The sequence below is a fragment of the Charadrius vociferus genome, unplaced genomic scaffold (genome assembly GCF_000708025.1).
Source record: "Charadrius vociferus isolate BGI_N301 unplaced genomic scaffold, ASM70802v2 scaffold13, whole genome shotgun sequence".
Lineage (NCBI taxonomy): Eukaryota > Metazoa > Chordata > Aves > Charadriiformes > Charadriidae > Charadrius > Charadrius vociferus.
In genome coordinates this window covers 1,191,258-1,208,421 of record NW_009647763.1, presented here as the reverse complement: position 1 = coordinate 1,208,421, position 17,164 = coordinate 1,191,258, and the positions used below count along the sequence as shown (strand labels likewise).

General features: G+C 42.0%; 2 protein-coding genes across 2 annotated transcripts in view; both read left to right on the top strand.

The window, feature by feature from the left end:
* The window catches only part of IFNGR1 (interferon gamma receptor 1), a 30,283-nt gene extending 29,455 nt beyond the window's left edge, over nucleotides 1-828 (top strand). Inside the window, exon 7 of the mRNA XM_009882333.1 lies at nucleotides 331-828. Coding sequence (XP_009880635.1) covers nucleotides 331-828 — 498 coding nt within the window. The remainder of the gene's footprint in view (nucleotides 1-330) is intronic.
* An 11,279-nt stretch (nucleotides 829-12,107) lies between these two features.
* IL22RA2 (interleukin 22 receptor, alpha 2) lies at nucleotides 12,108-16,279 on the top strand. The gene is made up of 5 exons (XM_009882332.1): nucleotides 12,108-12,204; nucleotides 13,142-13,292; nucleotides 14,122-14,300; nucleotides 15,530-15,699; nucleotides 16,124-16,279. Exons 1-5 carry the CDS (start codon nucleotides 12,108-12,110, stop codon nucleotides 16,277-16,279), a joined length of 753 nt encoding a protein of 250 aa, XP_009880634.1.
* Nucleotides 16,280-17,164: the final 885 nt, after the last annotated feature.

The following is a 17,164-nucleotide window of genomic DNA, read 5'->3' as shown; positions in this document are numbered from 1 at the left end:
CATTGAAAACTTCAAATGACTTAAAATAGAATGGGTGACATGAAATGGATTTGGTCCTTGCAAATGTGTTTGCACATAGAAAGCATTTTTGAGAGCTTGCATAAAAGTGTTATGAAACATTTGAAGTCTTAGATGTAGGCTAATGATCCTGCCAGATTCTAATTTTGCTAACTTTTGTTTGGATTGGTTGTAATCACATTGATTTTATATTATAAACTTGTATCTTCTTATTTTTTAACCTCTAAACTTTGACAGAAGATAAAGCCAATAAGTTAGTAGATTATATGAAACTAAAAGTGATCTTTTCTTTTTTTTTTTTTTCCATTTAAGGTCAGTGTGATAAGAAACCTGAACACAGACAGCATTCTAGAATCAAAATCGGAAGCAAAATACGTGTCTGTAATAAGCTTCATGCCAAGCCAGTCATCATTGCCAGTGAATAATGATGAAGTAACCTCGCTGGAGGTAGAGCCACAAGAAGAAACTGTTAGTTGTGAGAATTCCAGTGAAGGAGCATCTTTTGTTCCTCCCCGTGAGGCACCAGCCAAAGCAGAAGAGGTGTCTGTGCAGGAAAGCACAGAGGAGGTATATTCTGACGATGAGCAGAATCACAAAGTAAAGGAGAGTTACTTCACTTCTGATGGTAGCCAAATGGATATATGCAGTAACTCTTCAGGTTCAGAGGTTCCTGACACAGAAATGCAACAGACAGTTATTTCAAGCAGCTGTCTCAAGTTTTCTGGCTATGACAAGCCTCATGTTCCATTAGATTTGTTGATAGATGTTGGTGAAGAACAGCCTGTGATTGCTTACAGGCCGACTGACTAACAAGGATAGCTGAAGTGTTTAACCAGAAGTCAGGAAGAACAGCATTACTGAAGATTATGGAAAGTCTGGGTTATATTAGGAACATTTACAAGTTGTACTTGTTGTAATCCAACCAGAGTAACCAGTACACAACTTAGTACAGTGGGACCCTGAAATGGGACTGAAAGTAGTGCCTGAGAACAGTATAAAAAGTGGGGGGAAATTTCATAAGTACTTTTAGAAGTGTTTGTGTATATGATGTAACTTACTATTTCCTATTTGAAATAGGGCTGTCTTTTTAACAGTAGTCTATGGAGAACGGACTTCATGAAGGAGTATAAAATAGCAGATATATCATTATTCCCTTCTGTTTCAAATCCTTTTCAAAATTAATTTAGTGAATGTAATGCTTAAGAAGTCCTTCACTTGGTTGCAATAGAGACATGCAAGAAAAAATTGAGAGTTTTTGCCTTTGTTGGAGGTATTCTTGTTTTTTTTTCTCTTGAAGAGTATTTTTGTATTAAATGAAATGCTACTGTTTCTTTTAAGTAAGAATATGCCTATAACCTTTTTGTGTATATCTTAAGAATTTTATTCCATGGCCAAGAACCGTTATTTGTAGTCTCTTCTGCAACTGGAAGCAGGTGCTTTCAGGACCATTACTTTGTACATTTCAGTGAGTAAATGATGGACTTCTTCCTTTGTAACGTAAGTCTTGTAACTAAAAAAGCTGTTTTAAAAAGTGCTGTTATTTGTGTATAGCTGCATCCATTTGGATCACCTAGTGAGGTTGTGTAGCCATGTCACATTCTAGATAACTCCTGTATTAACATGCTGGCTGATTTGTCATTGGGGGGAAAAAAACTGTAATGGGTGGTTGTACAAATTCTTTAGAAAATGTTTTCAAAATTCAAAATCCTGCTTTCCTCCAGAGCTTTTTAAAATCCTAAATGTTTTTTTAATAGGAAATCTACAGGACTTCTTCCAAACGTGTTTTCTAACAGGTTGAAAATTACTACCGTTTTTCCCCTGTTTATGACATAACTCAGGGACTACACCAAGTTACCTCCCTCTAAAAATGTATCTCAAGACAATAGAAAAGTAGTGTGGTAAGTTGTGGTTCATAAGTTACTGTCATCTGACAGCCCTCTGAATTTTGTAGCGTGACATTGTAGTTTTGAAAAGTGAAGGATGAGGATTTTTTTATATTTAAAAACTTTTGAGTCTAATGCCTGCAATCTTTAGTCAAGATTTGATGGGTATTTTCTGGTTTGGGGAAATGTTAACAATAGTTCTTAATGAAGCTTAGTTCAGAAAAAAAGACGGTTTTACAGACACAAAGTGATGTATTTATATAAAATTATGTCTTTGTTTTAAAAGGTATTTTTGTTAGGATTATCAGAAATGTTTGCCTGTTATAGTGGGTGGTTTTAAAGGAAAAGCAGTATCCTAGTACTTCTGGCCTTAAATTTCTCAATGGAATGAGTATTCCTAAAATAAAGTTAGTTTTTTACAGCTGCTTCCATTGCTGCAGTTATCAGACAATAACCACAATGGTACATACCCAATTTCCCAAATATTTAAAGACAACAGCTATTTTTCCTGTGTCTACTCATGGGAAGATAACAGACCTCTTAGCAGGGTTTTGATAATTTTAGGAAAAGCCAAGTCAAACAGTTGAATTCTGTAGTTATGGTGTAGTGGAAAGCCCAACGAGAAAGATTTCAGTATGTATTAGCCAGCTTTGATTTATTTCTGCATTACGTTCAACTGTAGTGAGACTCCCTAGTAACTTTTTCAATGTCATGTTCTGGATTGAGTTCCTGGAAGGCAATGCTGGTGACTTAGTGCTTAGGAACCACTAGCGTGTAGATATTTCCATTGCAGAAGAGCAGAAAAGAACTCTTTTGGTGTTCAGCTTTGAAAATCAGAATTAACTTGCACTCGAAACTTCAACTAAACTGTCTTTTCAGTTAATAATGGGGTTCACCACTGAAGCGTGCTTTTAGCAGTCCGTCTACTAGAGAGATGAGCGGCTGTATCTTGTGCAGAGCTTGAAGTTGATGTCATTTCTTTCACATTTTGTTGAGAAATACAAATGACAATAAATACCTCAGGACTTTATAAATGTCAGGCAAGTATTTAAGTTAAGCTTGGCTCAGAAGGGAGAAATAGGGCATTAGAAACTGTGAGGTTAGCTTGTTTTTTTTGGGAAGAAGTTTGCAGTCAGACTATTTGCAGAGTATCTTCTTTGCTACTGCTCTGTGTTTTTCATCTTCTTGCAATTGGTAGCTTGTATTGCTTCTGTCAGTTTCGTCCAAAAAAAAGTTGCTGTTCTCCAAGAAGAACTGGAATTAGCCATAGTAGCCATTACATTCAGTATGTCTACCTGAAAACTGTACTGTCAGAAGTATGTAATTTCTTGGAAGTGTTATGTTTACATTCTTAACAATGCATGTTAAAAACCTGGCTCTGTTAGGAAAATTATTAACCAAATTTGTGTGAATGTAAGAGATCATTAGGCGTTTCCTGTTCTGGAAGGTTTTCCTTTGCTGCCACACTGGAAGAGGAATGATATTTTTTGCCTGTGTGAGGGCAGATAGATGCATTTTAAAACCAAGTGACTGTGACAGATTGTTTTTCTCTTCCCCTGCAATACTACTACACTGTACATTGTCCTGAATTGATTTCAAGTCACATGGAGTCCTGTGTAAGTAAAAGGGACGAGCCGGGTGCTAGGATATAATAAGGACAAAGGATGTTAATATTGATCAGAAATGACACAGAAATATATCATGAGCGTATGGGAAAAATTTGGCACAGTGGGTAGTTACGTATAATGGAAAGGCACTGTTATTCTATAAGCTGAAAATCAAGTACAGGCATATGAGTGCTTTGTGCTATATAACATACATTGATAAAGAAGTTTAAGGGTGTGCAAAGCGCCAGTTTCTCTTATTAGCTGTCACTAGCTGAAAACGTGAGGCCACAGTGAGAGAAGAATATGTTCCCTGGGTCAATAAGCTCTGTTTCTCTCTGTGGTAAGAGAGAGCCTAAAAACGGTGCATGTCCATGATGGTACTCCTGCTAGGATCCAGTTCAGCAGCCTGCAGTGTGAGAACTTCTTGGGACAGGGAACAGGGAAATGCCTTACCAGCTACAGCTAGTTAGCTTTGCTTTTGCAGTACTGTAGTACCAAGTATCTGAGCCATGTGGTTTGGAAGGTGTTAGGTGGTATTTATCAATGCATTTTCACTTAACTTCTAAATTAGTTTAAATTAATAAATTAATATTCTTCAGATGAAGTAGTTTGTTTAAGCTTGTGGATATTCATGTGTAGCACCTTGACACAAGATATCAGTGCCTAAGATTTACAGGTTCAAAATCATTTCATATTCATGCCTTTTACAGACATAACAGGTTCGAAGAACTTCTTTAGTTCTTGTCTTTGCACAGGCATCTTAAGTTTTTATTATGAGATCAGCAATTAACAATGAAGTTTTGTGGTAATATTGCAGGCTTGCACAGAAGCATCAGATGTTCTGCTTTTATGTTTTTTCCACATAAATCAATAATGTCGTTTCCACAAATGTCAGTGTATTTGATAAGAATTATTTTTTTAAAATACATCTTGTAGTGTCTCAGTTGCTTAGAACAGACATGAATATTTGTATGTAGTCCTTCAGTAGTTAAGATTGAAGGAGAAGAAACTTGCATGAGAAGAGCTGTTTTTCTCAAGGTTAGAAATAACCAGTTGCTCTGAAGTGGTGCCATGTAAACAGTTTAGTATTAATAAATAAGAGTTATTGTACTTGGTTCAAATGAATAGCTTCAGCATGTCTTAAAAAAACAAACCAAAAAAACCCCAAACAACAAACCAAACACAAAGCACCTTTCATCTTATAAAAAAAGTGACCTGCACAGATTTCATTAGTGTGGCTTTAAAAAAAAATCAGTCCTTTAACTATGAAGCCCTTGTTTATTAATACACTTTCTATATTTTCCAAATGGATGCAATCATTGGGCTAGGTTGGACCTCCAAGGGGCTGTGGTTCATTCTTCTCCCCAGAACTGCATCATTCCTCCTACGCATTTGTCTAAAGACTACATGGCCCCATCAGGCAATTTATTCTAGCAGTTCTTTACCCCAGGAAAGTATTTCCTAATGTCTAATACAAGTCTTCATGGCTTTAAAATCTTAATTATCCACAATGGGCAGGCTGAACATACTTTGGGTTTTGTCTGAAATATGTAACTAAACTACTTGTAAATACTGTAAATTTTAAGTGTTTTTACATTTAATTAAAAAAATCTGACAAATGTGTGCATGCCTCTTTCTTACTGTAAGCTTTTCTACTGAAGACGAAATCTGCTTTTGAAGTTTGCTCAGCTCACATGTATGTAGTGTGTATGCTTGAACATTATTGAAAATGAATAGAAAACTATGGGAGATAAGTATAGCATGTGTGTGTGTAATTATATGTAGCCAGTTACTGAATTCTACTTACCAGATGAATTAGCATGTAAAACAATTAGTTTTAAACTAAGGCTATTTCTCGTTTGTCGAGATATCCTTTGGGTGAAACAGCACTCCCTCCAGGCAGTAGTAGAAGTCTGACTTTGAGGATGTGATTTACATCCTTTTGTTTTGAAAGAGGTTTGTCTCCTGTACAGATGGGAGGTGGTGCCTTTGCTGTACTCCGGTAGTTGATCTTGGAGAAGGATGAGGGCTGACACATGGGGGCTCTTCATGATACACTCATTCTGGCTCCATCATCAGCTTTGCAATTTCTTTTTTGCCCTTTGACGCTATTGATGCAGCCTGCAGTAACTTCAGTCCAGTTCTATTGCTTGAGCCTGGGGACTCTCCTTATGTTCTACTTAAAAACTACAGGTCAGTTTTTTATTAACTCATTATGAATTACAGTCAAACCAGTTTTCTTTCCTGAGCTTTTGGGCATTTTAATCTCATTTGAACTCACCTGTCACCCTTATGTTTTCTAACTGGCTCATTTGTGTAATTGGACAATGACAGGGTAGCTGATGAGGCTGAAAACTAAGTTTTCATTTATTTGGGGGCAAAGAAGTTTTATTTTCTACTGTGCAGCCACTGCTTAAAAAAGAAATGCATTACATGCAGATCAAATGATGAGCAGGCAAACCAGGTGGCTCTGCCAGCCAGTCCATATGTGTTCTCAAGTTAATCCTGCAATTGTCAAATGTTTGCAACATGCGTGCAGCAGAGCGGTAAGCAGCAATGTCAGGTCTGATCCGGCTTTTTCCTGTGCTGACATCTCTGGAGTAGCACGGACTCTGAAAGGTTGCTTAAACAAATTGTGCCCCCTTAAAAATGCCCTTCCGCAAAGAGTATGTAGAATCTTTTCAGATTGAAAATTCAGAGTGAAAAGAATAAAAATCTAATACATTGTACTTTCGTTCTGGGTATGACCGTTTGGGGGGTCTGGGGAGGGTTTTTTGCAAGTTAGTATCATCTCAGTTAATTATAGGAAGGGTGGAGCGCATGTGCAGTCCCATTCCAGAAAATGGAAACCGTCTGTAGCTTTGTGTGCTTTCTGCGACCAGATGTGGTGGAGCTGAGGCCTGTGACAACAGAGCAGCTACGATTGCAATCTGCTGCAAATGTGATTAAACGTGGAATAAATTCCAACAGGGAAGGCAAGGCTGCAAAAGCTTGCCTGAATGGCTAGAGGGCGGCAGCGGCACCTGGGTGGAGGCAGAGAGCACCTTTGCCATTCCTCAGTCCCTTCTTCCAGGTGGGGTCATCCCAGGAATCAGTTTTCCTTACATCAGGCATTAGTATGGTACCTGTTTCCCCTCTTCAGTCTGAATAGAAACTGGAACAAAACGCTGAGGATTTGGGTGATTAATTACTGAGTGATGCTATGAACTGCTTCCAGAGTGTGCAGCAAAACTAGTGATCTTATTTATTTTGATCCCAAATTTCATTTCCTGTACGAGAATGTGGAACAAAGCTTTTTTGGCAAAGGGGTATCACAGGGTGATCTAAATTTTCTGGTTAAATGGATACGTTGCTGTAAACTCGAAACTAGCACCTCTGAGAAGTGTGAAAACCAGCTATGATGAGCGTGGAGGATTCTGTCCTGAAAAGCTCAGCACGGTGATTCCTGAGTGCCAAGAAACTATATCCACACAAGATGTGAGATATTGTATTTTAAATAAATAAATACAGCTTGCAGAATTACAGTATGTTTACAAATCCAATAGTAATTTCGAGATGGTGGTGGTGAAGATCGTTGTTAGAATAGAGTCCTGTTCTAGAGTTTGCACTCCTTGGATAATACAGAGGTGATACTGAGAATTTGAAAGACAACCATAGGACTTGGCAACAGGCTGGAAAGCGTGATGTTTACAAACTGCCACTTGCAGAAGAGATGAGTGAAAGGCAGTTACTTCTTTTTTTTTTTTTTCCCCCTTCCTTTTCCATTTTCCCCTTAGCCAGGGAAACACCTGGAACTTGCATCTTTCCAGGTTTTATTGCCCAAAGCAAAGAACCATAAAGTCCTCCTGCAGCCCGAGCCTTGATTACAGCTGTGGAGGCAGGCATCCCGGTTCCTTCTGTCTCTTCCCCCATGCCTTTCTCCTGCTGCGGGACGATGAGTCAGCCCCGTGCGGTCTGTGGTCTGCAGAGGGCTGCGGCCATCAAGCATGAAGACTTCCAACCACCACCTATGAAAAAATGAGTGCGTGGGTCGTATCGTACCCACACTGGTAATATTTCGAGTGTTGCCTCAGCTGTTTCTGGTGGTGGTGTGTCGGAGAGAGCGTGCATCGGGGCTTACCAGGCTTTGAGCGATTCTTTACTTTAGTAGGTGGACTAAGAAAGCACGATCAATGTTTGGTTTGTATTTTTCCAGGCTTATCTGTGGTTTCTGCTGGCTAAGTGATCACCTGGCACCTTCCCTATACCATTAAGATTACCTAAGCAAAACCAACAAGTTACGCAATATTTATTCCACGTGTCTCTGGACTGGTGGGGTTTTGTCTCTAGGTCATTTGGTGAGGGACCCACAAACTAAGGAAAAGAGATCTTTTCTCAATGGGCTTAAACAAGCTACAGCACTCCTTAGCGGTAGAAAAAAAAGATCATGTTACTTTGCAAATGAGAAAAGCTGACAATTTTAAAGAAATTTGTCATGTAAATAAAAGGCTTTAAACTATTTTGGGTTTGATATTACCTACAGTTTCTAATGAACATTACCGCTGGTTACTAACTTTCTGGTGCAGTTCAGTGTCTTGCACATTGTTAAATGAATATTGTATATGCAAATAATGACTTGCTACACAGCGAGCCTTCAGCGGATCTTCATCTGGAATATGTTCAAGTGTCTGACTGTTGAGGTGCGGCTACAGCATTGGGAATGTCTAACCGTAATCTTTAAAATGTTGACCCAAGACCGTTAACAGCGAGAGTTGAACAGTTCATACCTGTGAGCAGGAAGCAGTGAAGGCACGCGCTGTGCAGTGAAAGTCAGCCTTGCTTCCTCAGAAACTTCGCTGTAAGAACCCATGTGATGCAATGTCTCTTCCCTGAAGGACGGGGGAAAAAAAATCCAGAAAGTCCCTCCTGCCTGACTGTGAGGTTTTTCCTTTTTTTTTTTTTTTTTCAGTGTGCGTGGCGATTTATTTTCCCAGTCCCCCCTGAGCTGGTGAATGGTCATCCTCCTGCGCATGACACACCAGAAGAAGCTGAGGGAGCTGGGTCCCTTCGGCTGGGAGAGGGGTGATGGCTGGGGAGGGGATCTAGTTGCAGTTGCCAACTGTGTCAACGTTCGCAAGAAAAGACAGACTTTTCTCCCAGGCCTCCAGTCAAAACACAAAAAGCAGCTGACAGAAGTTGAAGCTGAGGAATCCCACTTATATATGGGGAAAAACTCATGCTGAAAGTGTGAGGTAACACTGCCATTGGCACTGTTCTGAGCATTAAGGCTGGACTGGGTGATCTCCAGAGCTTCTCTCAAGACAGGTTTTTCTATGAGTCCATGATGGCTGCTTAGAAGGGCAAAAGACTGAGAACTATGGCTCCAATTGAGAATAGTCTTTGGGTCCAGCATAATCCGAACAACTAATTTTTTATTGTCAGTTTGTGTGAAATGAGAGAGACTTGTCTGGCCTCTGCTGGTTACTGCAAGTATTTTCTGCGTGCTTTGGGAGTTTCTCCCCTTCCTACATCTTCCCGCTCCCTCATCCAGGTGTTTATGCAAAACCCACCCATCCACTGCAAATACCAGGGACTTGCATCTGAAAAGCCAACGGTGGTGCTGCAGGAGCAATTCCAGAGAGAAATTTTTCTCTTCTTACAGATGGGAAACAACTTGTTCAAGGGAAAAAGAAAAAAAAAAGAAACAAAACCAATTGGGTGGTTCTATCAGATTGGATGAGTCAGGCACCTTCCAGCAAGAATGTCTTTTACAGCAAAAATGACTTTTACCTCTGTGTAGCAGTATTCAGTCCTTAAGAGAAAGAAATCTGTTTACCCAGCATTCAGATGGGTTTTTATTCCGGGAATGGAAAAAGTTTTCATGCCCACAGTTCTGTGTCGGTTCACAGAAACATTAGTACTACTGTCTCACAAAAGTTTGGATCAAAAAGATGGGTCAGTGTAAACTAGGATGAATTAGTAGCATAACTACTTATGTGGACTCTATGGTGAAAGTAATATGTTTTCATTTGCCGTTTCTTCAGAAAGTACTGTTCAGAGTATTCTTAAACAATCATGCTTTTTTAAAAGTTCTCAGTCATATTTTAAATGGCATTTGCAGTGCGCATCATCCTGTCGTGCTCCTCAGTTGTTTACATTTTTAGATATGCTATGCATGTATTCTATGAAACTCAAGACGTGTATGTACGTACACGCGTGTATATGTGTGTGTGAGTAGGTGGTACTTGTTTGACTGTAGCTATTTTTATCACACAAAGCACCGAAGAAGCATGACTGAAGTTGATGAGTAGCACAACGTTACGGATGCTAATAACCCGGGGATTACCAGCGGCTGTTTCAGTACTCACAGAAAATTGTGTGAAGAGTTACTGATTACTTCAGAGTGCCAAGCCCAATAGCAGATAAAGCGCTATTACAGTACAGCGTGCAGGAAACCCTGAGTTTTTCTACAGATTAGGCTTTTATTCTCCCATTGCACCGCAGCGCAGAGCAGCCTTTTCTGAGCGAAACCCGCCGGCGCCGGGCGGGCTGGCCCTCGGCTCTGTATTCATAGGAGGAACCGCCATCAAAAGCGATTTTGGCAAAGCTCCACGCTTCAGCTCCTGGCAATGGGCTGTGACATGGGGTACAGGAAGGTGTGTTGGTACAATTCAAGTAAGCAAATACACAACCTGCAACAAGCGTGACTAAAGCTTTGATGACATTTTGGTCTGGTGATTGGTTTATAAAAGTTCCCTATTCCCGCACTTGAGCTCATATAACATGATGAAATACTAATTGCATTTGGTGTGGGGAACTACTTAAAGGTCATTGGGTTTTGAAAGTGTGTTTGGGAAATGGATAGATAAAAAATTCCCAGACGGTAACGGCAGGGTGGCCCTTCTGCCTTCTACCTCCATTTGGGTTTTTTTCCTTTTCTGCACTTTTTGTCGGTTCTTTAATTCCCTTAATTGGGTTCACCAGCAAGTGATTCAAAGCTATACATCTAGAGCTTTCATACATCTGCTGCAGATTCGGTGCTTGCGTAATGAGGGCAGAGGTGGTCAGCTGAACTGAGAGCCTGTGCCCACGAGTCCGACTGAGGCCAGCTTCTTGATTAGAAGTTGTCCAGTCTGCCGAGTATAAGCAAACACCTTTAAACATTTGATCTAACAGGTGTTTTGCTTCCACCTTTTCCCAAAGTAAAGATGATCTTTGGGCAAACTTTTGTTTCTGCAGACAGGGAATCTTCACATCAATTATTTTTTTCAGTGGGCGACGTGACACAGCGCTGCGCTGTGGCATACAAAATTTGGCTTTTCTCTTTTTGCTTGTTGAGGTGAGCTTGCAAAAGGAGAAGGCATCCTGACTTTTGCCCGGATATGCTGGTGCACGAGCGGCAAAGTACACGTGGATGTCAGCGTCAGGGAGCTTTCGGGGAGGGAATAGTGCAGGGCAAGGCTGGGCAGGAGGGCCAGCAGGCTCCCAGCTGCCTCCAGCAACACCACGTTTGCTGCCAGCGACTGACTCGGCTGAGCTTTCCATCTCACAAAATCACAGAATGGTCAGGGTTGGAAGGGACCTCTGGAGATCATCTAGTCCACCCCTCCCGCCAGAGCAGGGTCACCTACAACAGGTTGCACGGGAACTATATTTCAGGAGTTTCCATATTTCCAGGAGCACGAAGCCTGGCTCTCACGGGGGAGGCACACACGTGGCATTTAAAGCATTCACAGACACAAAGCGAGATTTATTGCACCGGGAAGCCCCGGCATCCCCAGCCTTGTGGTCAGGCTCACAGGGATGCATGTATCTGAAAGGTGGCATTCGGAGGACAGCGGCGACGAATGCCAATATTTGTGCAGGCAGCGTTGCGGCACACCCGCACCGTTCAGGGCATATGACTACCCAGCAGTCTGAAAGTCCAACGCAGAGTGGCACTTTGTCCTGATGGGCTGGGCTCGCCTGCCCGGTGCCTGCCCAGGGGCTGGCAGTGCTACGGCTGCCCCGGCCTCCCAGCATCTCTCCAGCAGCCAGCGTGCTGTGGATGCGCTGCCCGAGAACACGGCTGGCAGCGATTTCGTGGCCCCACGTTCCTCCAATGAGACGTGCCTAGATGACGTCCTGCCGCGAACGCACCTGCAAACTCCCACCGCTTGCCTTCCACCCAAAGAGGGGCCACCAAATCAGATGACATCCCACGGGTAGGTCTTTTATGCGTTTGCAGCAAATTTTCTTGTGTTCTTCAGCTCTGAGTGACTAGGGAGCTGAAAAACAAACAACAAATAAATAAATAAAAATCTTAGCATGGCAAGTAACAGGCTTGTATGACAAATTAGATAAAGTAATATTGCCAGACATCATTTGGGAATTAGTGCCAAAAAAAAAAGGAAAAAGACCTTTTTCATGCTGGTTTGCTTCATAATTAGTTCCAAACTTGAGTGTGACCACAGCTGCCAAGTAAGAACAATTGCTCATGTTTGATTTAGAGCAACTCATATGTTTTTCAGCTAAATTAAACCAAAGCCAAACCGGGGATTTTGGAAACCGCTGAAAATAAGGGGAACTCGGGAGTGTTTAACAACTACTTCCTCATAAGACATGCCCAAGAGGAAGAGAGATGCTCTTCAGTCATGGAGCTGCTCTCCTAAGCATGAGGGGGATCACGCTTTCCTCCCTCTGCTTACTGATGCACCTGCTTCAGGATGAGATAACGAGTAAGTAAAGGCTTTCCGCTCTTTTCCTATGTGGGGAAGGGGGCACTGGGTTTGTTATTGAGTCCCTGGATGAGTCAAGAATCTCTGGGTCTTTTGGTGGGTTTCAAAAGTCCTGTCATTTCCAAATTAGGCTGTTATTTTGTCTTTCAAGGTTCTGAAATGCAGCTAAAATGAGCATGTTGCCTGTTAAATTTATTCATAGCTGTATTACTAGTTTCAGTTCAACTAATATAAGTCTTTACCTGATTCTGTGATATGCCAGGGATAAAGCTGCAGTACTAGAGAGTCATCTGGGTCACAAAACTCAGAAAAATGTTAGGATTTGGATGCTTCACAGAGGCTGTTAACTAATTCTGTCATCTGTAACCACCGCAGTCTGAAAACAGATCATCTTGGAAATTGTCAGGCAGCTTTACCCAGAAGTTCAGATTGGAAAAGCAGTGGATCTCAGGTTATTTTTTATTAGGCAAGAGCTGATAAACATGGTTGTGGCAACTGTTAAAACAGCTATAATCCCCGCAGGTTAAAGTTGAGATGTGGAGGAAAGAACACTCAACTTTAAATACTGATGTGGCTGCTCACTGCAGGCTCTGGGAATTGATCCGAAGGGTTTGTTTCCTGCGATGTCCATCAGGCATCTTTCACCACAGTAAACTCACTAAGGAAAAATGAAAAAAAAAACAAAAACGAAAACAAAAACCCCAAACTAAACCACATAAAAGTGTTCCTTTCATAATACTAAGCATGTTTGTTCTGTAACTGCTAGATCTGGATGCTGTGACTTGGAAAGTTTTGAACATGAGATCCAGGAGCTTTAATTTCCCTGCAGTCTGCTAGTCATGAAAACAAATGAGCTGTAGCGATACCCCCCCGCTTTCAATACCGAGGGGCATGGCTGTGACAAGCACGGTATGTTATCAGTCCTTGTTATTTGCAGCGATTTTAGTTGTGGAAAACCCAGACCTGCAAGATTCGATTAAGCCGCAGAAGGTAGAGTTTCGTTCGTTAAACTTCAACAGCACTTTGCACTGGCAGCCTGGGAGGGCCAGAGAGGCGAGAGACACCGTCTACTTCGTGCAGTATAAAGTGTAAGTACTGGGGGAACTCCAGCCTCCCGCCGGGCCGGGGCCCATCCCTGCTTGGCATGTGAAAGGGATTTCTCAGGTTCCAGGGGGTATTCTCCCCATATCTGGGGAACAGCTGCGTCCTGCCCGGCTGCCAGCTCTCCGTTGTTTCGGCGCTTATCGATAGCCCCTAAGGGGCAGCTGAACAGCCCCAGGCAGGTGGGGGGAACAAGCGCCTCCAGCAATACGCTCTGCATCCTCAGCACACCGTAGGGTTGCAGAAAAATGTAGTTTGCAGGGGACTTCTGGAGGTCACCAGGTCCAACCGCCTGCCTGAAGCAGGTCTAGCTAGGTCAGGTACGTCTGCAATAAGACAGTTAAGGCACTTCAGTGGCCCACCTTGCCCGTGACAGTGCTGCAGGGTGCTTCCCATGGCAAACTTGAGGCAGCACTAGGGGCTGGTCCTCAGAGGAGATGTGCTCCTGTCCCTAGCATGCCTGGTAAGCACATGAAGTCACCTTTGAGAAATTAGTTGGTGGAAACCAGCATTCTGCCCGTCATTAAATGTGCTGGCTAAGCCAAAACTCACCCACCTCTCCCAAAGGGCAGCAGCTTGCTACAGGGTTGGTGACCCATGTCTCCTCTGCTTTAGGTTTCTTTCAGAAAAGACAGAAACCTGTAGTTCCCAAACGCTCATGGAATCAATCTTCTCTGCCATCAGGTTGAAGAAGAGAGTTAATTTCCATGGCAAAATGCTTGTCAGTACCGCTGAGTTAAAACGGGTGGTTAAAAATCTGTACGGACCTGGTTGGCAAAAGCTAAAGCTTATACCCTTCCTCCTCTTTCTCCATAGGTATGGGCAGAGCACGTGGCAAAACAAAGACGACTGCTGGGGGATTCAAAACCATGTCTGTGACCTAACGAATGAGACCTCTGACATCCAAGAGCCTTACTACGGCAGAGTGAGAGCCGCGTCAGCTGGCATCTATTCCGATTGGAGCCTCAGCTGCAGATTCACTCCCTGGCGAGAAAGTAAGTACAAACATATGGGTCTCTCTGAGAAAGGAATTGGTTTTTCTGTGGCATGGAATACATCATTTTTGCTCAAAATTTGCAAACACGAGTAATCTTTTTCTAGCTACAAAGCTGTACCAAAAAACTTGTGAGTCAATAGCTCTCAGTTGAAGGCTTGCGACAAAATAATTCTCCCCACACTTGGATGCGAACCAACTATGGATTAGTAGCCCCTTATCTATAGTTAGGGGATCAGAAATTCCTTGCTGCCTTTAATGCGACCCCTTTGTCAAAGCATGGGACTACAAAAATTATTTTCAGCCATTTTTGGTGCTGCTGGAAGGACTGGGCACAAGGTGGAAAAGGAGGAAACGTTCTCTCCTTGAGGGGAAAAGAGAGAAGAGAGCAGAGAGCTGTGTGGCCACCATTCTTCTCACATTTTTGTGTTTCCCTGACTGCAGCGTAATTAAACAGGACGTGAGCAAAGCTTTTAGTTAATACAGTCATTATAACACCATAGTATGTTAGAAATTGGAGGACTATCAAAACACTGAACAGTACCAGTGTACCTACCAGTAAGTTTCCCTTGAATTAACCAGTTTTCCCTCAGTGGTCAATGCAAAATTGAATTGTGAACGTCAATGCAGGTCACTTCACAGCCCTGAAGCGCAAACTACCTTGAGCCTCTTGGACAGATGGAACCACAAGCTCTGACATAAAGCAGTACCTTGCAGCAACTACAGCCCATCTTGCCCTGTGCCACCGCCTCCTTCTGGAGCGACGCGTGGGGCAGCTGCTGTCTAGTTTGAACGCATAGCTGTGTTTAACCAAGCAGATATTGCAAAAAAAATTTGAAAGTAACGACTGAAGCTGCATCCTTGAGATAACTGAAATGGTTTAAACAGCTGGTTTATGCAGTCCAAGCACACAGTTAAGCATGGGAAAAGGAAAAAAAAATCAGACCAAAGAATCCAAAGCATTTGGCTTGACCAGTCTGCAGCTCTGAGAGATTTCAAAAAGTTTCGCTGAAAAATAGATTTACAAACATGGGAAATGTCAGCCCCGAAATGTCCCAAGCAATAACCACCAAGAAGTAAGGATTTACAAAGTGGCACTTTTACAGTAAATAAGGCATAATACAATGGTGGTAACAAGAACAATAAATCATTGGAAGAAATCAAGTTGTGGTCTGTGAAACATTATTAATAAACTAGAATTGTGTTCATAGCTCTGGTGTTTTTCATTAGCTGTGATAGGACCTCCGATGGTAACTGTGGTTCATAGCAACAAATCCATAACACTAAAGCTCCAGGCTCCACGTTCTCCTTATAAAAGGAAGAGAGGCAGCAAGATACCAATGACAAATTATTATGATCTGCTGTATCAAGTCTTCATAATTAACAACTTGCTAGATGAGGTAAGTACATATTCAAGTATAAATCCTTTACCATTGAAAAGTCTGGAAAGTATGGGCATACCATTCTTGTTTTACAGTTGAAAGTGTCTTCTGGGATTGTGAGGGCATCGATGACTGCGTAAGTGTTTGAAAACAAAGTAGGCTTATTTTTCAGGAATTGAATTTGATTGAATTGAGTTGTAATTCCTCCCTGTCTTCTTTCCCATCAACTTAGTATTTCATACTCTAAGGCGTAGACAAAAACTGGGATGGGAGGGGAATTTTAGGGGGAATTTTCTTTTAGAAAGATAAATAAATTATTAATGTTGTTGACTTTGTGTAAGTCCACATGCTGCTCTGCATCCTCTGACCTAATCAAACTTTAGTCACAGACACATTTGGTAGGGCAATGTGCTTGACTGGCTGTTTTTACTCCACTCTGAAGCAACACAGAGTCCTGGTGTACGAAGGAAAAGACAAGGTTATTAAAATAGAAGATTTGAGGCCCGGAGTCAGCTACTGCATCGTGGCTAAAACGTACGTGCCAATGCTGGACCGCAGCAGTGCCTACAGCAGCAGGCAATGCACCGTGCTGCAGTGACAGGGCTGGCACCTCTGTGACAGGTAAGTCACCAGCGGAAACTGGAGATGACTCTGGAAGTCAAGAGCTATCCCCTCACCAAAGGCAGATACTCTCCAAAAGGAGAAAAAAAGGTGCGACATAAAATCTGCCATCCCATGTGACAACGTTAGCCAGAGCTCTTACATCACCTCAGCTAGTTTCACACCAGGTAGGAATGATATGGCCAAGGAGATCAGAGGAATAGTGTGGGCAACTATTTGCATGCTGGCACGGTCCTCAGAAACCCCTTCCTTTTCTCTTTCTTTAAACAGTTATACGTAGTATTGCTTTCATCAGTTTTTATTGCTGTCAAGCAATAATTAACTAGGAAAATGAGCGAGCTCCGACTTTATTAACATGCAATTCTGCTGCAACCTCTGCAATTCTGTTCAGGGATTTATGTGGTGATTTAATTCAAATGAGCCTGTCCTCTTTTCATGGCCATTCTTCAGGTGCAATGTGTTTAAAAATAGATCTGTTATCAAATTCTATGAGTTTCTATGGGCTAAATTGCAAGAGTTAGCTCAATTAGCTGGTCTGAAAAATCTGTTTGTTTACTTACCCCAATCAGTAGACTATCTTCACGTGTCATATGCCCAGCAGAGAGATTTACCATCAATCCTGCCTTGCAGGTGCCAAGGCAGAGAGTGTGTACAAGAGCTATGCCAAAGTTGATTTCAGTGTCATTGGCCTTAACAAGCTCAGTTTTGGGTTCTTTCTTGGGGTAACAGGGGAAAACTGGTACAGCGTCAAAGTTTGAACCTGTGCTTCTGTTCTCAGCTTGGTACCCTAACTATAAAAGATTTTCTTTATTCTGCTTCACAATATGATGCATAACTTTGGTCTGTCTTGAGACTTGGTCAG